The following is a 22,809-nucleotide window of genomic DNA, read 5'->3' as shown; positions in this document are numbered from 1 at the left end:
TTCCCATCCTGTAACACTGTGCTTTTTAATGCAGATGAAATTGGAAGGGGGCTTTCCACCTCCTTTCCAGAAAACTCCTCTGCAGCATTTAATACCTGCACTGGCCTTCTTCTTCTTTTTTTTTTTTTTTTTATTGGAGGGTACCTGCTTTACAATGTTGTGTTGGTTTCTGCTGTACAACAATACAAATCAGGCATAATTATATATATAATTATATACGTATCCTCCCTCCTGAACCTCCCTTCCCCCCTCCCACCCCAGCCCTCTAGGTCATCACAGAGCACCAGTCTGGGCTCCCTGTGTTATACAGCAGCTTCCCACTAGTTATCCATTTTACAAATGATAGTGCACTGGCCTTCCTGAAACAACCTTTTCCATGGTTTCTCTGACAGACTGCAGACCCAACCCTTCTCTCTCCTCTCAGACTGCTCATTTCCAAACCTCCCCTAATTGGTGTTCTCTAAAACTCTGCCCTGAGCCTTCTCTGCTTTCTGACACCTTTCCTGTGGATGAACTTACCTACATCAGAGACGCATCATCTTCCCTCCAAGCCTCTGAGTTCTCTGTTTCAGCTCCTAGCGTCCTGTCACATGGGATAGTTAATGATGATATTTTCATTTCCACCATCACTTACCTGCTAAGGCCAAGTGATTCTACTGCTGATATGTCTTGTTATAACCTGAATGTTTGTTCCCCCCAAAATTTATGCACTGAAGCCCTAACCTCCACAGTGACGACAGTGAAGGTGTTAGAAGGTGGACCTTCAGAAGGTGATTAGAATCAGATGAGGTCATGAAGGTGGAGCCCCCATGGTGGGATTAGTGCCCTCAGAAGAAGAACAAGGGACTCCAGAGCTCTCTCTCTACCATGTGAGGACACAACCAGAAGGAAGCCATCTGCAAGCCAGAAAGAGAGGCCCCCGGAGCTAAACCTGCCACAATCTTGATCTTGGACGTGCCAGCCTCCAGAACTGTGAGAAATCAATGTCTGCTGTTTAAGCCATCCAGTCTGTGGTATTTTGTTATGGCAGCTCCATCAGATTAAGACACATGTTAAATCTCTAGTCCCACCCCACTGCCACTGCCCTGGTTCAGGTCCTTGTCATTGCCTGGATTGTGACAAAACCCTCTTTCCTGAGTCACTCACCTTTACAAACTAACCTTCCAGCTGAGACCAGAATTTCCTTTCTGAAACACGAGCCTGATGATGTCATTTCTCTGCTCAAAACCAAAATCCAGATTTCCCATAGATCATTCCACAGAACGTTTGTTCCATGTGTTGTTAACAGCTGGTGCAGCAAAATAAACAAGGGGGAGTCCAGTTCTCAAATAAGTTGGACTTATTGAGAAACACTGGGTTAAACAAAGTTCAATGGGTTTCTTCACTGTAGAATTCAGCACAGTCCTTCATACACTAACAAAAACTTTGAATCTCCAAGAAAGAAATTATAAGTGCATTATGTCTCAAATATATTTGATCCCAGAAGTCTTGTAAGTTTTTGTTGTTGGTTTTTTGTTTCCCATCCCCACCCCCCCACCCCCCCACACAGAACATTCATGCTCAAGAAGGATTCTGGTAGAGAGGGCATAAGACTGAAGGAACATGTATCCCTGTGTCACTGCTTGGACCTGCCCAGAATGGGGCAGCCCCACCAGAAACACCAGTGATGGACTATTGGGTGCATTTTTATTGTGTTTAGCCACTTAAACTTCAAGGTTGTTTGTTATAGCACTTAGCCTTTGCTGTCTAATGCAGAATGCATGCAGACTTTTAAGATACTTGCAAAAGAAAAGAGATGATCTTTTTCAGCCTGGGAAGTTTTGTCATAATAATAGCCCACATGGATTGCAGCTTTATTAAGTATCAAGTAAGGCGATGGTAAGTATTCTGTAAACATTATCTCACTTAATCCTCTTGCCCACAGAGTAGGGTAAATACTATTATTGCCCTTTTTCACAGATTTAGAAACTACAGCTGACAGAGGTTAATAACTTGGAAGTAAGAGGGTGAGGATTTGAATCCAGTTCTTTCAGTTTCTGGATCTTAATCACATTGAGGTCCTGCCTCCTACCAAGGTTATGAGGTCAGAAAAACTGGATTTCAGGTTCAATGTGTTAGTTACCTAGCCCATGGAGAGGACTGACTTCCTTCCAGTCTTTACCTAGACCAGTGGTTCTCAACCACAGGTGATTTTGACAGGGGACAAAAGACAATATCTGGAGAAATTCTGGACAGGGGACATTTGAAAATATCTGGGGAAAGTTGAGACTGTCACAACTAGGGAGATGCTACTGGAATCTAGTTGGTAGAGGACAAGAATGCTGCTAAAACATCATATAATGCACAGGGCAGCCCCCCACGACAAAGAACTGCTGCTGCTGCTGCTGCTAAGTTGCTTCAGTCGTGTCCAACTCTGTGCGACCCCATAGACAGCAGCCCACCAGGCTCCCCCATCCCTGGGATTCTCCAGGCAAGAACACTGGAGTGGCTTGCCATTTCCTTCTCCAATGCATGAAAGTGAAAAGTGAAAGTGAAGTCGCTCAGTCGTGTCTGACTCTTAGCGACCCCATGGACTGCAGCCCAACAGGCTCCTCCATCCATGGGATTTTCCAGGCAAGAGTACTGGAGTGGGGTGCCATTGCCTTCTCCCTGACCTAAAATGCTATAGTGCCAAGATTGGGAAACCCTGATCTAGGCATCTTATACTTTCACTGATAGAGCCCAAAATGTCCAGAATAAATCCACATTCATACTTGGCACAAGAAGTTTGTTTGAAAACTCTGCTTTCTGCCTTAATGCCTAAAAGCAGGAAAGGCAGTAGCCAACAAGTAGCTTTTGGTGCTCAGTGGCCAAGGCTCATTGTGGGAGAGAATCCAGCCCAAAGAAGACTAGCCACAGAGAAAGAATTTGGCTTGGCAAGACCTCAGGAACAATATATGGTGGCAGAACAGAAATTCTCTTGAAAGAATGCCAAACCCTTTTGGTTTCCTAGTAACGTAATTTTCCTGAGATTTCTCTCATATTTGAATTTGCAGCATCCCCACACCTATTTTAAGTCAAAGCAACAAAAGAATTTTTTTAATGCCATAATAGAATCAGCTTCTTGGGGAGGGAGAGAAACCTAAAAGACATCTGGCCCACCCCTACCCACATCTCTGGTGTATGGCCCCCTGTTTCAACATCATATGATTGTAGAAAGGGGATGTCACCAGGATCCAATTCCATTTCCAGAATATTCTGTTAGAAAGTTTTTCTTCCTAGGTGCAGAAACCTGCTTCTCCAAACTCTACTTGTTGCCTCTAATTCATTCTATTGCCGAAGGTTGCAGTTTGTGGGAATGAATACAAGGGGACTAGAGGGGATGGAAAGTGTTCTTCAGTGAAAGCTTGAGTCCCAGGTGCTGTGGCCTGTGGTTTATACACATTATTTCTAATCCTTCAACAATGTCTCATAGCAACCTCAGGTTAACCAGCAGGCACAGCCTCCCACCCCTGCCTGCTGTCTCCATTTCAGAAGAAACCTCGTGAGTTCTATTTTCATACGAAAACGTCCCTTTGGCATTCCGTTCATTCATTCACTCAGCACATATTTACTGGACACTTGCTACGTGGCAAACTTGTACCAGATATTTAGGGTATAAACTTTGGACAGGTTGACCTTTCAGGACAGTGGAACTGCCACATTCTGTCAGCAAAGGAAGCCCTCAATCTAGGTGACTATTTATATTATCTGCAGCAAAAAATCCCTAGGCTGATACCCTCCTGGAACCCCAGGAGAATCAGGGTGTGAGAGAAGACAAATGACAAAGAGGTGAGCCTGACAGAAGACTGAACTCTCTTTTGATGTCCTCAAAATCTTCAGGGGCATCGGCAAACCTCACAAAATGCTTGCCATGATGGGTGCCCCATGGAAACTAGTGTGGCTGAGCTCCACATCAGGGTAGATGTGAGAGAAAACAGGACGCAGAAGCCGGAAAACAGTTTACTGAGGGAACTTCAAGGCTGTTACATCCTAAGGCTTCATCAGGCTGTGGAGAGGATGGTGGTTGGTGGGAGGGGTTGTGTAGGGTTGTCTAGAATGCAAGAAGAGGGAGTTCCCTAATTCACATCTGACTTCTGTATATCTAAGCCTCTGGTACAAGAGTTCATTTGCAGAAAGAGCTCCGGTGCATTACCATCATTCCCTCAAAACAAGTTCACACACATCACCAAAGGGAATAAAGCCTTACTGGTGAAATCTGGGGTACTGTGGCAGGTTACTGGGGCCACACATGGTGACAGGGACGATTTTGGTACCTTCCTGTGCCCCAAGGTGCCACCTAAAGAAATCATCTCCCCGAAGTACCCCTGGGGAGAGCCTGTCAGGAGCCTCATCAGCAATCCCTGAGGAAGAGGGGAGACCACCAATGAAACAGCAATAGAAAACGAATTATACTGCGATGTCTCCAAATGAACCAAGGGAAATTGCATACAATTCTATGCTTCTGCCATTATTTCTCAAAGTGGAGGTCGACTTTCCCAATGAGGTTTACATCTGGAGACTGAACAAAAACAGACTTACATAGTTTCATGGAAGCTTCATAATCTCCTGAAAATTCCTCCAAAAATTGAGGTAAATGTGGAAGTTTGCAAAAAGAAAAGTTTACTAAAACATAATTTTCAGTTTGAACGGTCTATGAAAAAGTTTTTATATCATGTCCATTTTCATTTCAGGCTCATCTTGTTGAAATAACATTGTCTTTCATTTTTGTTTTGTTTTTAGGCACGTAGTTAAGCAAGAAAAAGGCTCTGTTCTGCCTGCTAATAGGGTTTTATGGGTTATTGTCGTCCATGTACCCTGTCTCTCCCCCCACCCCCTAATCTTGCTAATTGACTCCTTAAGACTAAAAAGATCTCATTTCTCACTAAGCAGGCCCAGGATCAAATCTCACAGGTAATAGGTGCTCATTAAGAAGTTGCAGACCTGAGGGGGATTGTGGGGAAAGGCAGCAGCATGGGCTTCTCCTCAGAATAACAGGAGCAGGAAGCAGCCATCTCAAAAGGGCATCTCTTTGGGGTGCCCACGACAGCAGAGACTGAGCCATAATTAGCTTTGTGTTCCCAATCCATGGTACCCAGAGGGCGAACGTTTGATGTAAGAGGCCAGGCATGCAGGCCAGAAAAAAGAACATTTATGCATCAGGGGAAGTACTATAAATGCAGGCATTTTTCACTTGCAATCAGGGAGCTCTGGGCCAGAGGAGCAGCATGGTTTGGGATGCTGGCATAGCAGAGCCATCACTGGTGAGGAATGGCAGAACAGTTTTCAGGATCTTCATTCCTGCTGGGTGAACAAAGCAGGCAAAATGCACGGAGCAGCTCCTCCATGCTGGAGCTGCAGGGCTGTCCCTGTTACAATTCTCAGTTCAAAACCTCCTTCTGAATACATTCAACTCTTCATTTTTATGGGAGGGGCTCTGGGGAAAGACAGATTTGGTTTCACCTGAAATTTCACCGCTTACCAGCTGTGTATGATCTTTAGCAAACGCTTTAGCCTTTCTGAGTCTCCATTTTCTCATCTGTAAAATGGGGATAAAATTTAGTAACATCTATCTTACTGGAAAATCTTGATAATCTTGACAAATGTAAAGCACAGTGCCTAGCACACACCAAGTACTCAATGGATTTCCCAAGGGCAGGAAAAGGCTTACCCAGGGTGTTTGTCCACAAAGCATCTTATAGCTTTGAGCAGTGATTCTGTGCAAACAAGCCAGCCCCAGGAATGCGGTGGGAGGACTGGCCAGGCACACAGTGGGTGGCACAGAAGCCAATAGGTGGCTGAGCTAGAGCTAAGGAGAACCAACCTGCAAGGTGCCTGCTCCCACCCTAATGTCAGGGGTAGGGGATGGGGATGACCAAGGGAAGGTTATAGGGGCCACAGTGGGGGCAGGGAGGAGGCTACAGGAGCCAGCAGAGGGATGGTCCTTGCTGATGCAGAGGGAGGCACAGGGTTACAGCTCCAGGGGAATTGGCAGGCAGTTTCCAGGGTGTCGTCCAGATAAGCTGGGGCTTGGGATGCAGGTACCTGGCTCTCTGGGAGAGATGCCGTGGCTTGGCCGGTGCTGTCTACCAGGGTTTACTTCAAGCCTTCCAGGCACTCAGACTGGGAATGTGGAATGACCACTCCTGCCCGCCTCCCACTCTGTCCTCCTCATTGACTCCCTCCCCAGCCTCTCCCAGCTCCCCCAGGCCCTTGGGGGTCCTCCAGCACAGCCTGTGCCCCTCTGCCTGGGACACACTTCCCCATGTCTTTGGCTCACTTGTTGGCTCACTGCACACAGCTTCTGCCCCACTGTCACTTCATCCGAGAGAACTTTGCTGTCTGCCCATGTGAAACATGGCACATCCAGCCCCTTATTTTCTTCACAGTGCTCATCACCCTCTGACCCATGGCACATTTATTAGTGAACTTGTCTGCCTCCTCCAACATAATATACACCCCATGATGGCCAGGACTCTGCTCCTGCCAGTATCCTCAGAGTCCAGCCAAATGTCTAGCACCTGAGCATGGAGCTGCTCAACAAAAACTGTGTGAATGAGTGAGTGAGTGAGTCAACTGCCAAAACTCATCTGCTGGTAGGTGAAAGACACTAACTCACATACTGAACTGGCTCCAGAACCAACCAGGACTGAGTACATATGGCCTAACGAAGGTACCAGCTGCAGGAACAGGGAGAAGGGGCTGAGCGTAGAGAAGGCAGCATTTTAGCCTGGGACTCCCCTGGATCTGCTCCAAGTATCCATCTAGGGATGTTTTTATTAAGAGGCTCTTGTACACTAAAAGCTTCCTCTTGGTGCTGTGATCTGAATCCCTGATGGTGGGACTTTAGGCACATGCCCAGCAGGAGAGAAGGTGTGGAGCTGTTTGGCTTACCCAAACCACACCCCTTAAATAACCTCATGCCTACTTAGAAGGTTAACTCTAATAGCAGCTAAAAGTCCATTTATGCAGGCAAGCCATTAGAGAGATTTGAGAATTTAGGTCATAGTTCCAGGGGCATCATCCAGATAAATAACAGCATGCTGTCGGGGCTTGGATGGAGTTCTTGCCCACAGGTCTGGGTTTCTTCTCTCTGGGGCTTAAAATCACTGCGTGGCAGAGGACGCAGCCAGCAGGGGATCTTTACCGAACCCTTCTTGCCATAAAATGCAAGAATGTCCAGGCACTGCCTAGAAGCCCATGGTCATGATGCTGGCCTGATGTCCTAGCTGAACCCATTGAAAGGAATTATTTCAGTACCAAGAACACCTTTTTCCAGTTTCTGTCCATGAAATTGAAAGTGTTAGTCGCTCAATCACGTCCAACTCTGTGTCCCCATGGACTGTAGCCCGCCAGGCTCTTCTGTCCATGGAATTCTTCAGGCAAGAATACTGGTGTGTGTTAGTTGCTCAGTCATGTCTGACTCTTTGTGATCCCATGAACTATAGCCTGCAAGCCTTCTCTGTCCATGGAATTCTCCAGGTAAGAATACTGGAATGGATTGCCATTCCCTTCTCCAAAGAATAGTGAAGTAGGTTGCTATTTCCTTCTCCAGAGGATCTTCCTGACCCAGGGATCAAACTCGGCTCTCCTGCATTGCAGGCAGATTCATTATCTTCTGAACCACCAGGGAAGCCCCTTCCATCTGGATGTGAAGAGAAAAGGCAAATGCCTCTCTATGTGCCAGGGCCCAGAAACAAAGCAGAAACCTCACCCACAGTGGTGGCCAACATCTGAGTTTTTCAGGAGTCTCTCTGAAGAAGCAATGATATTCTTCTGAGGAGGGTGGGGTGTGGTGGTGATAATATGGAAGGGGGAAAAGAAAACAGCTCAGAAAGTGAGGATTGTGTAAGAGGCTGTCCCCTGGGGGCATGTCTCTGCTTCCTATGCATCCCCGCCTGCTGCACTCCAGGCCTCTGTTTCCTTCCTCCAGCAGGACTAGTTGCAGCAAAACCCCATTCCCATGAAAGAGATGCATCTGCACTTGAAGAGGATTTGACCTATGCCTGGAGAAGCACTCTAACCCATGTGTACCTCAGGGTGGTTATCAATTCCCACCATAACTGGAAAGGGCATGGAGTCCGAAGCTTAATTCTCCCACTTAGCTGTGTGACCAGGACAAGCTTTTCAAAGTCTCTAATTAGTTTTTTCATTTGAACTTAAGATATGTCCATAGGGCCATCTGGATGAAGCATGATTAAATGCAATCTAATCCATTACTTTGGCCCAATACTTTGGCCACCTGATGCAAAGAACTGACTCACTGAAAAAGACTGTGATGCTGGGAAAGATTGAAGGCAGGGGGAGAAGGGGATGAGAGAGGATGAGACGGTTAGATGGCATCACCGACTCAATGGACATGAGTTTGAGCAAGCTCCGGAAGTTGGTGATGGACAGGGAATCCTGGCGTGCTGCAGTCCATGGGGTCGCAAAGAGTCAGACACAACTGAGTGACTGAACTGAACTGAACTGAAATACAAATTAATACATAAAGGATCTACAAAATGCCCACAAGCCAATGGGTGCTCAATAAATACACTTTTCCTGTTGAAATACCTCATTGTTAACTTACTAAATGATGTTATATTACTTTGCAGTGGATTATTATTTCTTTTAACTTCCAGTCTAGATGGTCCCTTTTAGCTTCTTGTAGTTTTGTTTTGGATAATGTAAGATATGTTTTATCTTACCATTTTATTTTGCTTACAATTTTGTGGGCTTCCCAGGTGGTGCTAGTGGTAAAGAATCTGCCAGCCAATGCAAAAGATGTAAGAGATACAGGTTCAGTCCCTGGGCCAGGAAGCTCCCCTGGAAGAGGGCATGGGAACCCATGCCAGTATTCTTGCCTGGAGAATCCCATGGTCAGAGGAGCCTATTCATAGGATCACAAAGAGTCGGACACAACTGAAGTAACTTAGCATGCATGCACACAAGATATGTTTGGTTTTTAATAAAGTTATAATAAAGCTTTATGTTGGAACTAGCTCAATCTAATAACATTCTTAAATTTTAAGGTGATTTGAGGGACATTCATTCCTGCATTAATTCATTTATAGCCCAATTGCATCAAAACACTTGTTCCAAAAGTATTTTTAAGGGGCTTATAAAAATAGATACAGAAGGATATAAAGAAATAAGATTAATTGTTATATGTTGGTCACAGAATTAGTCCTGAGCTTCCTAGAAGCCAAAGCAAAGAGGAAAAGCTGAACAAAAATAATATTCACAGTGTTTGTAAGATACCAACTGCTCCCAAGAAACACAACTTTTCCTGCACTGAGCTCTAAGTGACCTCGATCCCCTCTCAACAGTATCTCTACAGAACAGCTGCCTCTGATCCTGTCTGTTGGTACAAACCAGGGCACCACACCTGAGGGCTACTCAAAAACAATCCAACCGAGGTAGGCTTTCTGTTGGTTGGGCTTGATTCAGGGGTGGGATTTTACTGACAGGAATCAATGAAATGTATATCTCTTACAGTTACTAGAGATGCATAACAAATTACCCCCAAATTTAGTGACTTACAACTACCATTTTATTTTCCTTACAATTTTGTGGGCCAGAAATTTGGCCAGACTGTAACATCTTTGGACAATACAATACCTTTTATGCAATCACCCATAAATACTGTATCTGCAGCTAAGCCTTGATGAGAATTAAGTAGATCTAAAGGGCTTACAGGGTGTCCTTCTGGTGCCAAACATCAAGGAAGAATGTCTTGGCTTATATACAGCAGGTTTGAGAGTCACAGTGAACAGACACTGAATGAAGCAGCAGATTCTTGGTCCCCATGTATATCATTCTGCTCAGTCTCCACAACAAGATACCATAGACTGGGTGCTTAAACAAAAGAAATGTTATTTACTCACAGTCTGGAGGCTAGACGTCTGAGATCAAAGTCCCAGCATAGTCAGGTTCTGACGAGAGGTTTTCTCTTGAATTGCACCTGGCCACCTTCTCATTTCCCTGGTAGCTCAGCTGGTAAAGAATCCTCCTGCAAGGCAGAAGACCCCAATTCAATTCCTAGGTCAGGAAGATCCCCTAAGAAGGGATAGGCTACCCACTCCAGTATTCTTGGGCTTCCCTGGTGGCTCAGACAGTAAAGAATCCACCTGCAATGTGGGAGACCTGGGTTTGATCCCTGGGTTGGGAAGATCCCCTGAAGGAGGGCATGGCAACCCACTCCAGTATTCTTGCCTGGAGAATCCCCATGGACAGAGGAGCCTGGCAGGTGACAGTCCATGGGATCGCAAAGAGTCAGACAAGACTGAGCGACTAAGCACAGCACAGCACAGTACCTTCTCACTGTGTGTTCACATGACCCTTTCTTTGTGTGAGCTCATACACTTCTATCTCTTCCTATAAAGACACTAATCCCATTATAAGGACCCTACCTTCATAACCTCATCTAACCCTAATCACCTCCCAAAGAACTCATCTCCAAATACCTTCAAAGTCGGGCTTCAACATATGAATGGGGACACAAACATTCAGTTCAGAATATCATGGCTACAGATATGCCTGCATTCAGTTGGAAACAATGTCAATTCCTGAATATGTCCAAATATCTGGAGTCTTTAATCAAGTAGACAAATCATCCACATATGTGAATTTTTCACTTTTTTTCCAGTTTAGTCTTATAGTTAAAACTCAAGCCAGAGACTATGGTACAGATATAAATAGAGCATCATTATATATAATTTGGAAAGGATTTCACTGGTGTACATCTGTAAGCAGTTCAGGAACACTTTCAAGCTGTGTTTACATGATATCAAACATCTGGATGAAAACTGAAAAAAATAATCAATTTGGATTGGAAACAAAACAGAAGTACAAATCTCAGTGCACTAGCTCTTAGAATACTGAACACAGTATTCCCATACTGCAAGAATGAGATAATGGTGCACAAGAAGGGCTATTAGAATGACCAGGTGGTGGGGAGGGGCTTCTGTGGGAAGGCATACTTTATTTTTTAATTTTAAGTTTCTTATATTATGAAACTATGATAACACGTTTACAGGAGAGTTGGAATATACAGAACAAGGTTACATATAGTTCCACTATATATTATGGTGATTTTTTTAAGCAGATAAAATAAGATTTTTAGTTGGAGTTTTAATATCAAACCATTTACCTCTTACCTCTTACACTGAGGTAAGACCCAAGCACACTGTTTACACAGTCTGGGGGACAGAGCCAAAGGAGAAACTGTGGGTCAGTGAACATGCAGGGACCCAGGGTATGCTGAGTGCCGGGCTACAGACAAGACTCATCCCACTCCTCGTCTTGTGCCGGGAGAAAGGGGCTTGGTCAGGACAGTTTGGGACATTAGCAGGGAAGTGGTGGATATGTTCAAGGCATGCAAGATGGCAAGCTGAAGGTCCTCAGAACTGGCATCTGAAGAGGGCTGAGGCAGGCAGCCCTAACTTATTTAAACTCACACATCAAGTTCATGACAAAAATCCAGGTGTCTTCACTCTGACATGCCAGAAATTACCCAACACTTAGTGGTCCGGAAGCAAAGCCAAGAAGATGTGGGTTCCAGGAGCACCAGGGATTGCTGGCCCCAAATTCTCATGAGGGTAATTCTGGGGACAAGGGCCTAAGGCCAAGCCAGGGAGTCAGAACCTCTAGCTGTCAAAGCAAAGCATCCCGGCTGGCTGGAAGGAGGCAGGCCTTATGCTAGGGGAAGAAGGAAAAGGGGCCAACACATCAGCAAGCAGAGAGTCAGAGAAATTAAGGCAGGAAGCAGAGAGAGACTGAAACAGGGTGCACTGGGACAAACCATCATTGCTGATACTCTGGCAAGTTCTTTGTTTTGACATAAATTCAAGGCTGTCCTGGGCATAGGGAGTAGAGCAGGATGGTGAAGACACAAGCTCTCAGATGAAAAAGAGTGATGGTTGAGGGAGCCTGAGCTCTAGCTTGGGTACAGGGCATTTATTTGGGCAAGGCTGGAGGAAGTGTGTTGTTGCAGCATTCAAGACACGGGTAAAGAGCTGGAAGGAGGGAGACTGTGGATTTGGAAATGAAAGAATAAAATCAAGAGATCTGTGGAAGAAATAGCATTAGAATTTGATAGAACTGTGAACGCCAAAGTGGAAGTAAGACCCCCCCCCAAAAAAAAATCACAGAACTAATTTGAAGACAAATGTGGGGAACTGGGAGGCTGTTGGTACTTTAGGTAACTGTGGAGATTTTGGAAAGATGTGATTTCCGGAACTGAGAGTTAGTGTTGCTCTGACTCACTGTCCAGTCTAGGAGAGGAGAGCACAATGGGGTTAGGATTCTGGTGTCCAAGGCTGCCTCTTTCCTTTGGACCACTTCCTGTTCCTGCTAACTCTTACAGCAGTATCACCTGGACCAAGGAAGGAGACAGGTGTTCCCTACACTTGTTTCCTGGGACAGAAATCCAATACTTGATCCTTGGACTTATCAACTTCATCAAGAGAAATTAAAGTATGAATTATAGGAATGTGAAGGGTAAAGTGAGTTCCTGGATTCTTGATAAGTATGTGACTTGACAAAATCCACATTGGAAGAAAGTAACACAAAATCTGGAAGGATAGAAGAATATAATTAAGCCAACTGGAAATATTTTGTCAACGTGTCTGGGGGTAGGATTAGTTTATTTGAACAGGGTCATGGTGACTCAAATATTATATTGTAATGATGTTATCCTGAAAGAGCTTCAGTAAATCTGATCACTCATGACTGTCCAGATAACATAAATTTGGAAAGATCTAAAAACCAGCTAAGATTGATACTGACAGCCAAAAGAGAAAGTTGTTGAAACAATGGAAATTCCCAAGGGATGATACATGTTAATAGTTTGACCTAGAATAAATATTACATTCTTGGCTAGGGGAGGATTTCCCATCTATGCTATAGTGTTTGAGGTGTTAAGATGATCACATCCGTAACTGAGAGGCCAGGGAAGTGATCTGGACAGGCCCAGGGGGCCTGCCAAGGAATGGCATTAATTTATGGCTTTCCTCAGAGAATGATCAAAGGTTTATGGCAACCAGGAATAAGATCCAGGGCTTGAAAGATTCCTCTCTTACAAGTGTTGATGGCTTCAACTGGGATGACTGAACACAAAAGGGAGAGACCAGTTAACGGGCCATGCCAAGAGAAGATTTGGTGGGAAGGAAAAATGTTGGCTAGGGAGGAGAGAAGAATGGAAAATCTGAGAATCCAGGAAAGAAGGGGAGTGGAGGAGAAAGAAGGGAAGGGGAAGGAGCCAAAGTAAGTTTTTAATGAGATAAAGAAATTTGAAAAAGGGCTTAGTCAACTCCTACTTTGATAATTCCATTCCAAGTGGAGATGGGCTACTGAAACCCTGGTAAGCAGGAGTTCAAAAGAAGGGAAAGACAGCACTGGGAAGAGATTTGGGAACTGAAGGCAGAAGCAGATTGAAAACGGGATGTAGTAAATGACAGTAAACAGCCCATAAATGAGCATGACGGTATAAGTATCCTGAACTCAGACCCGAGACCTGGGTTCTTGCCCCACTCTGCTCCTAAAGTTGGGAAAGCCACTCCATCTTTCTGAACCTGTTTCTTTACATTTAAAGTGATGGGGTTAGACTAGGTGGCCTTGAGCATTCCTTTCCTTTTCTACAACCCTCAATTCAACATAGACATTATGAAATCAGAGACTTATATAAATGGAATCTTCCAGATTGGAATGTGTATTTAGCTTTTCTAAGTACAAAATGCTTTGAAGGGAGGAAAAAAAGGTTCCACTCAACACTTGGCGAGCGGTATTTGTTCTGTAAAATAATTAGCGAGTATTATTGAACTAGGTTGTCACATAATCACAAGAGAATTTTTTTAAAAAAAGGATTTAGGAGACTCAATTTTCCCTCCCATAGATCAAAAGAGTGACTAATAGAAACCATGGGTGGATGGTTAATAAAAATCTGTACAGGAGGAGAGAGCCAACATGAAATGAAAAGAGTGCTGATCTCAGGTCAGGAGCCTTGAGTTCTAATCCCAATTCTGAAAATATATAATTTTTAAAAGAATAATGCAGGGGACCAGTTACAGGGGGACGGAAGAGCTGAGAAGCCAGAGGGAAGTGTTTGTGCCCTGGAGTGTTTGTGCTCAGTCATGTCCGACTCTCTGTGACCCCATAGACTGTAGCCCACCAGCCTCCTTTGTCTATAAGATTGTCTCAAAAAGAGCAGGTTGCCATTTCCTATTCCAGGGGATCTTCACCACCCAGGGATTAAACCCGCATCTCTTGTGTCTCCTGCTTGGCAGATGGATTCTTTACCACTAGCACCACCTGGGGAACCCCAAGGAAGCCTAGATATTAGGAACAGCAGGAAGCCACTGCCATCCTGGGCTGGAGGGAAAAAAAGAGAGGATGTGCTATTACTGGAACCCAGAGGCCACGGTCACCTGATGGAAGCTGGAACTACAGTGGGTCCATCAGTGGGAGCTGGAGCCAGGGAAGAGATACAGCAACAGTCACAGGACTGAAGGATGGAGGGCTGGAGAGAATATCCCGGTTCTTTCTTGCCCTGTCCTCCAGTCTTCTGCCAGTGCTTCACATTGCTAGATCCAGCTAGCAACTAGCTCATATCACAGGACGGCAAATGCAACCTGCAACGGCCAGCACTTCCTCCATACAGGGCAGAGAACGTGCAAGGATGGATCTGAGGACAAGCAGGCCAGGAATGGCCCTAAATACAAATTCTGCTTTCATGTAACACGGACCCATAGTGTTACAGATCAGCGTGCAATTTATAATACTGTGTGTAACTTGTAACAGTGTGTAACTTATAACACTGATCTCTAGTTCCCTATCGGCCTAGAGTCTAGGTCTTCACACGTCTGAGGACATCCATCCTGTCACGTCTTGTTTTCTTTCTTTCCCAAGCCTGACATTCAAACTCCCGTATACAGAATACTTCCCAAACCTCCTTCACTGTTCTGGTATCCCTCCTTCTGGGAGCTCCCTGGGACGTGGTACCAGATGTTCACAAGAGCCCTGGTGACCCGAACACCAGCTCAGAAACAGAGGACTAATCCCGCCCTTCGTGTAGCAATGCAGCAGTCATCCCACTGCTGACTCATGTGGAGTCTATGAACTATCAAGACCCATGTACTTTTTTCCTATGTGATTTCAAGTCTTTCCTGACCTGTCTTAGCAGGGTAACCACACATTTGATAAGCACAACCAAATTCATCCTCCAAAGCGCTGGTTTAAAAAGAAGAGGAGGAGGAAGAAAAAGAATAGAGTTAGACCAGAGCAAAGGACAGAGCTCTGTGTCACTCCACCGGAGATCTCCCTTCAAGTTAACTCAGAACTATGAATCAAGCCTCACCGGGTGGTGCTGCTCAACCAGTTCTAGATCCACGAACAGCAAAGGAATTATGCAAGACTTTATCAAATTCTTTACTTATATCACAATGTATAATATCCACGGCAGTCAGCTCTCTTCACTTCAAGTACAGAGTGCTTAACTAATACTTGCTGCCTTAAAGTTAAATAAAATTATCTTGATTCACCTAATTATACTGTTTAAAGAAAGTTAACATGGTCATCTTAATGGGACATCATAATGAGCCCATGTTGGCTGCTGGTGATCACCACTTTCTTCTTTAAACAAAAATAAACCTACTTGTTCCAGACTTTTTCTAAAGAGCGGCCGAAAAGGCCTGTTATGGATCTGTGATTCCTGAAATCTACTCCTTTCTTACTTTAGAAAGCTGGGGCAATATTGCCCCTATATAGTCTTTGGGTACTCTCTTATGTCCCTAAACTGGAGGGATTCTAGTTGCTGCTTGAGTTTCATGGGTCTTGAGACCACCCTTCTTCCCAGTAGGAATAAATTGACCCTTTCCACACCAGGAAGGATCCAAGAAGATGGGAACACATATAGCACAGCAAAATCCTTCATTTAGGGTGCCCATATACAAGCCTTGCGGATGGTTATAAGAACAGCTCCAATACAGCACCCTCACATCCTACAGCCCCCAGACGGAATGCCACATGGGGCCCAAGAAACCATATGTAATCAGGGGGACTCCCAGCGGGGCCAAACCTATGATCCTGCTCCTTCTGTTTAAAAGGCTTACAAGCAGCCCCATAGGAAGCTGAGCCAAAACACAACAGAGATTGGGGCCATGGAGTTTTCCTCTTTATCTCTCTTCCTCTTCCCTCTTTTTCAACTTCCCTCTCCCTGTGAATCTGTGCTTTAGAGTCGCTATCATTGCATTTGCTGCTCAGGAAGCTGTCCTGTAGGCAGCTCATGAGGGCAGAACTAAAAGCCTGGGAGAACAGCCTGAAGCCCAAATGACCAGCTTCTTCCACCCCTGCATCCCCACAGGTGTCTGGACATGGATGGGCCTGTGCAGAGGACACAGTGCCCACCAAAAAATGCAGAAGGATGTTCTCTATTCCTCGCCTCAACCCATAAAACTGCCCTCTGAGCTCAATCAATGCTTGATAAATTCAAGAATGAACTCAACTAACCCATCCTCTGCCAAGAGGGATCGTGCTCATTAAAATTCTTGATAACCTTAATGTTTCAGGATAGATACAGCTATTATTTTGTTAGCTATAATTTTCTGTCTTGTTTTTTCCTCCCAAGAACAATGGAGGCTGCTGAAGGTTGACAGACATTGATTAAAGACAGGTGCAAAGATTTGGACATGAAGATATTCACTGATGCTATTTTAGCAGAAAATTGGAAACAACCTGTATGCCCAACAATAGAGGATGTTTAAATACCTATGGTACACCCATATAATAGAATATCGTGCAGCTTTTAAAAATCATGTTGTCAGACAGTAGATGGAGTGATGTTCACCACTGTTAAAAGGAAAAAGCAAGTTACAAAAGCAGGTTGCTATACACACAAAGAAGGATATTTTTCAAAAGATATGCTAATAATTAATGCCACTGGTGGAATTATGAATGGATTTTAAAATCTTCTTTTGCTTGTAAGTTTTTCCCATTTTTTTTTTCTACAGTGATGTGCATTGCTTTTGAAATAAGGCAAGGTGGGATGGGTAACAATAAAAATTATTTTGCTAGCCAGGAAAAAAAATAGGAAAATCCCCTTCTTTCAAGGCTGTCTTCCAGCATCTTGTTCTGCCAGATGGATAGGAAGCAAGCTCAAACCCCACTGGTCCAGCTTGCCCAGAGCCCCATGGAGGTCACCTTGGCTCTGGGCAGAAGCTTCCTTGGTGCCAGCAACCACCTCGAGACGAGTTATTAAAAATGAGGCGGTCCCAGGCGAGATCTGGTTCCAAAGTACCAAGGGCCACTTCAGCCCAAAGAAATGGCAGTTCCAGAACCCTGTGAATTTTCAAAGCAGAACAGCAGCCCTAGCTTGGGAGAGGAACCTCCCTCCCTCTCTCCTCCCGGCTGCCTGCCGAAGGTTGCAGACGGCTCCCTTTCCATCCCACAAGAGGAGACAGGCAGATGAGTCATAGAACTGGCTTGGATTAAAGGAGTATTATCGTGTTAGAAGAAATGGATCTACTTTATTATCTGTTTCTTGTCGCCTTACAAATAAATATGCTTTTCCCACCAGACAAAGTTCCTTAAAAAGCCACCGATTTCATTAGCTGAAGCTAAGAAATGACCAATATGAGTTAGAAATGTTCATGTCTGAAGAGTAGCCAAGCTGAAAAGATGTAGTGGAAACACTGAGGAAAGTGGTTTATAAGTCTAGATTCAAGTCTGCAAAGTGATGACATTCTTCTAAAAATATACAGAGGAACCACGGAAGTCCTTTCCCCTTTTCTAAGAGCTTTCTCTTTCTTTCTTTTAAAGAAACATACTAGGATTGGTTTGTAAATCTGAGATTCAACACCTCAGATTTCCCCTTTTTTGTCAAGATGATGATCAAGCGATACTATTTTAAGGACTTCCTTCTCTTATACAGATTTTTCCACACTGGGAGGACAGATAAGGTATGTTCCACTAATGTTCCTCATTAAACCCACTTGCGTGCCAGCAGTCATTTCCCTTTGTCTTGCTATCCCATGACAACAGATTGCATATCATAGGAAATTGGAATGGAGATTTTATTTGGTTTGGATCTCTCTTCTCCATTGTTTAATTCCACATTCAGTTTTTCATTCTACATCTGCCTCCTTTTGCAGACATATACTACGATTGAAACCTCAGAGAAGGCAATGGCATCCCACTCCAGTACTCTTGCCTGGAAAATCCCATGGACGGAGGAGCCTGGTGGGCTGCGGTCCATGGGGTTGCTAAGAGTCAGACACGACTGAACAACTTCACTTTCACTTTTCACTTTCATGCATTGGAAAAGGAAATGGCAACCCACTCCAGTGTTCTTGCCTGGAGAATCCCAGGGACAGGGGAGCCTGGTGGGCTGCCATCTATGGGGTCGCACAGACTCGGACACAACTGAAGCGACTTAGCAGCAACTACGATTAAATACAGGGATGGCTAAACGAGTTGGTGTTGCTTATTGCCGACTCACCTCGTAGACTTCTCAGGAGCACTCTGACCAGCCCTCTCTCCCCCCAGAGTTGCAAAGAGTCAGACATGACTGAGCACACACACACACATACCCTCTGCCCTCAGAATCTCTGGTCTAAAATGTACTACGTACTCAGTAAAGAGCTGATGACTGACGGACATATCTCTGTTGTTAATTGCACTCCCAGTACTTTGTTTACTGTTGATCAAGTTCCAATAGTCAGTTTCCCTGTTTGCGCTAAGATGTGTAGATGTCTCAGTGATATTTCTGTCTTCAACCCAGATCACCTGTCCATTAAAACAAACAAAAAAGAAAAATAAAAAAAGCTTCCACCAAGTGCCAGAAAAGTAGGTCTGGGGGGCAGAGAAAGTTTCACATTTCCTGTTGCTGAATTTAGGCATGGCCCTTAGAGGAAGCTGGATGACTTTTCAATCCAATATGCTCTGTTCTCTGATGCTATCATCCTTGTTTTTCCTTAGGACTACAAAGCCATGTTGCCAAACTTTTTTTAATGACCCAGCTATTTGTTTTTTGAGTGTCAGCTTTTATCCAACTGTTGCTGTGACTTTTTTTCTTTTCACTTAAAATTGTGATTTTAAAATATTTTGTTTTTCTAAATGGAATCCATTAAATCTAAGAACGTTCTTTCCATTTATCAAACATGAACTGTGTGCCAGGCATTGGGTACTAACTAGCTTCCACACTCATTATTTCACTCACTCCCTTACAACCGCCCTATGAAGGAGATGCCATCACCTGAGAAAACTAAGGGAGGTTACACCATTTGCCCAAGATCTTACGTCTAGCGAGGGTTCTTTAAACCCTTCCAATAAAATCCATCCAGCTCTTACTAGCTTAAGTCCATGAGTTTTGCCATCCAGAAAACGTTTTCTGAGAACCCAAAGGAGAACTGTATTTGCATTCTGAAAAGTCCAGACCTCCTCCAAAAGAGGCAGACTCCAGGCAGTCAAGAGGCCAGACTCACTTGTGACACTACCTTAGTGGTCAGTAGAAAGTCCAGACATCAGATCAGATTTCAAGGCCCAGCTCACCCACATATACTGAGCCTGAGACCATAGGCTCAGAGACTGTTTCCACATCTCAAAATGGAGATAACAGTTTAAGTTATCTTCGAAACTGCCAACTTTCAACCATTTTTGACCTCCAAAAGAAAATTTTTTTTTCAAATTCCTCACTGGGTCATTGTAGAGATTAAAACGAGTGCACAGAGGAAACAATAAATGGCTCTTTTGGGCAGACTTTTCTCTTTCCAATTTCCTTTTGCTCAGGTCAATAAAGTGTGTCCCTGTTCTCTGCCCACACTTAACATGTTGAGAAGCCGGCTTAAGGTTATGTAAGTGTTGGAACTGACAGTTCAGGAAGAAAATATGACTGCGTGGATAATCAGGAATTAACAACAAAGGATCCCCTCAGGCCTTAGTGCTCCGTGCATTTCCCTCCCCCCCCCCCCCCCAGTTTAGTCTCTTAATTACTAAATCAGTATACAACTGCTTCTCTCTCTTTTTTTTTTTTTCCTTTTATAAAGTGGAAGGAGGAGAGTATTGAGGAAATTTAGCACTCTATGTTAAAGTAAAGGTTTTTCAATCCATTCTTGCCAGAGTCTGTGCCTGGAAATGGCTTGGCTCCTCGGCCAGCAGGAGGGGGAGTCCTGCCTTGGACGGCAGCTCGGGCTCCAGACCACGGCCGCCGCACCCACGCCGGGAGAAGAGCCACCAGCGTTAGTTGTACCTGCCGCACGCTGTTTACTTCCTCGCTAGGTGCCAGGCCCTGCTCTCGGCCCCTCACATGCATGATTTATACACTCCCCTCACACCATTCGGGACAAAAGGGAACTCTCATTTTCCCCATTTTCCAAGTGAGGAAATAGGCACAGAGAAGTTAAGTCACTCGCCCAAGATCTCCTAACTGTGAAGTCAGACTCGAACCTGGGCAGCCCCAGCATTCCCACTCGGAACCTCTCCTTTTCCAACTTGGTTTTTCATCTAAGAATTCTCCAAACTTGGCCACCCCCAAGGGAAGGGGCTCGGCATCGCCAACTCGCACGACCTAGCCGGGCTCCGCAAGTCCAGGGCTGCGGGTGCCCGACGCGGGGCGCGGGTGGAGGAGCGGCGCCTCCCCCGGGTATTTAACCCCAGTCTGGAGCCCGCGGGGCGCCGGACGCTCCTGCTCCTCCCAGCTAGCGCCTCCCCGCCCTCCTCCCGGCTCTCCCGGCGCGCCCCACCCTCCGCCCCGCGCTCGCCTCGCGCACAGGCACCGGCCGGCGGGCGCGGGGAGCGGAGAGCGGGCCGCGCTGGCCTCTTCCGAGCCGCCCCCTGCCGCGGCCGCCGCGCATCGCCCGGCCGGAGTGCGACGCGGCTGCCCGAGTCCGGACGCCGGCCCCGGACGCCCCGGGGACCGGCGGGCGGCTGTGGACGCCAGCCGGCGGCATGGATTCAGATTCCGGCGAGCAGAGCGAGGGCGAGCCCGGGACCGCCGCAGGTACGAGGGGTCGGGGCAGCCCCGCTAGGAAGAGTGGGGCATTGAGGAGGGGAGGCCCGGGCGGGAAATCCCGAGTATTTCTCGGAGCTGCCGGGCGGGAGGCCGATCCCCAACAGTCCGATCCTTTCCAGGCCGGGACTGGGACGGCTCTGCGCTCTGACTTTGCTTTGGGGTTTTCTCCCCATTGCATCTGGGCGCTGGAGGGAGAGTAGGTGCGTTTGAGGGTGGCTCTCTGCGCTGCAGGGCTCGGGTCGTCGGGCCGGGGCAGGAGGTGGGGAGGTATCGGGCCGGGGTTGGGGAGGGGGGGTGGTTCGAAAAATCCGTGCCCTGTAGTTTGCTGCAGTGAGGGTTGCAACACATCTGCTTTTTGAAATAACTTTCCAAGAGCCGGCCGGGTCCTCGAACCCCGGGCTCCAGGGACGCTGCGGAACAGATGACCGGCTCGAGGGCGTGACAGGACACTCGGGGAAGAAAATGCCCCCGCGGGTGGCCAGGCAGGACTCAAACCACAGCTCGTGGTTGCGGTTCCCGAGGTTGCTAGATGAGCCGGTGCAGAAGCGTTGGCCCATCGCTGCCCTGCACACGCGGAGGGGGTCCCCCACCAAGGGTCCAGGGAGACAGACACATTGGCGCGCGGGGGCCGAGCTTCGCCTTTAAGGGGCCCAGCCGGCTTTTCACAATCGATAGTTAATCGAAACGATGGGTGGATGCTTACTTAGGAAAAAGATGAATGTCCTCCCCCGCCTCTCCCTGATACTGAGCAACAGGAGGAAGCCACCCACAGCCTTGAGTCGACTTACCGCCGGGCTCTGCCCACCTCCACTGGCCAGCTCCGCCCGCCGCCCACGGGTCCAGGGGCAGAAGACCTATGGTACTCACACATACCCGTGGCTCCCCTCGCACCACGCCACCCTGCAGGCTGGCCCTGGCCAGCAGACCTGTGACCTGAGAGCTGGGGTCCTCGGGTACAGATCGGAGGTCCCAGACTAGTCCCCACTCTTCCCACTGTCAGACCAGGGTCCCCAGGGTGGGGACCAAGTGTCAGGAGGCACCATCAGCCCAGGCGTGCCTGTAGGAAAGTCAGGCTCAGGAATCAGGCAAGTCAGCGCCAGAAGCTGTGCCAAAGGCCCTGCATATATTATTCTCCTTCATCCTCACAGCACCTAGCCTGGTGGTTATTATCTCCATATTCCAGAACTGGGTTAGGTGGCTTACCCATAAATCATAGCCAGGGCCTAGCCAAGGGCGGATGACTGCCTTTCTGTTGCACCTCACAGGGCAGCTGGGTGGGAAGAGAGGATGGCTGAGAAGCAAGGTGGCATCGTCAAGATGCCTATGTGTGAGGACTCCTATCTCTGTGCAAGGGCCACCTGCTTTCTGTAGGTATGTGTGGACCTAATTAATAAACATGAGCTCTTCTCCAACCTGTGTGTTCCCATGACTATGAAGCACCAAGCTTTTGTTTCACAGGTGGCTTGTGGATCTCTTCCCATCATTTAAAAGTTCCAGTGGGTGTTTTGTGTGTATCTAAGTATATCTCTAGAGTTCAGAAGGAGGAGGGGAGGTGGATACATTGATACTGAAACTTTACTCTCTCAAAATCTCAGGAACTAAGGTGCTCTCCCGGCTCCCACCCTCAGATCTTTTATGTCAGTTGATGGAGAAGGGAAGGAGGATAGGAGGCTTTGAGAAAGAGGAGGGGAGGAAAAGGGGGAGGGGGGCGGGTAGCAAGAGACACTCAGAAGAGTTGGTACTTGGATGACAGGGGAGGAAAAGAGTTCTGAAGGGTCTGGTTGCTTCTCCGGGCAGCCTGCTCA

At 46.4% G+C, this 22,809-nt stretch overlaps 1 protein-coding gene across 1 annotated transcript in view; it reads left to right on the top strand.

Annotated features, from left to right (window-relative positions):
• Positions 1-20,745: 20,745 nt before the first annotated feature.
• TIPE3 (TNF alpha induced protein 8 like 3) overlaps positions 20,746-22,809 on the top strand; it is a 45,485-nt gene continuing 43,421 nt past the window's right edge. Inside the window, exon 1 of the mRNA XM_086320925.1 lies at positions 20,746-20,992. Within this exon, the coding sequence (XP_086177051.1) occupies positions 20,941-20,992 (52 nt within the window). The 5' untranslated portion in view covers positions 20,746-20,940. The remainder of the gene's footprint in view (positions 20,993-22,809) is intronic.

Source organism: Bos grunniens, chromosome 10, assembly GCF_055505025.1.
Source record: "Bos grunniens cultivar Pamir isolate PY7600 chromosome 10, Bosgru_T2T1.0, whole genome shotgun sequence".
NCBI lineage: Eukaryota > Metazoa > Chordata > Mammalia > Artiodactyla > Bovidae > Bos > Bos grunniens.
This window is presented reverse-complemented; position numbering and strand designations above follow the sequence as displayed.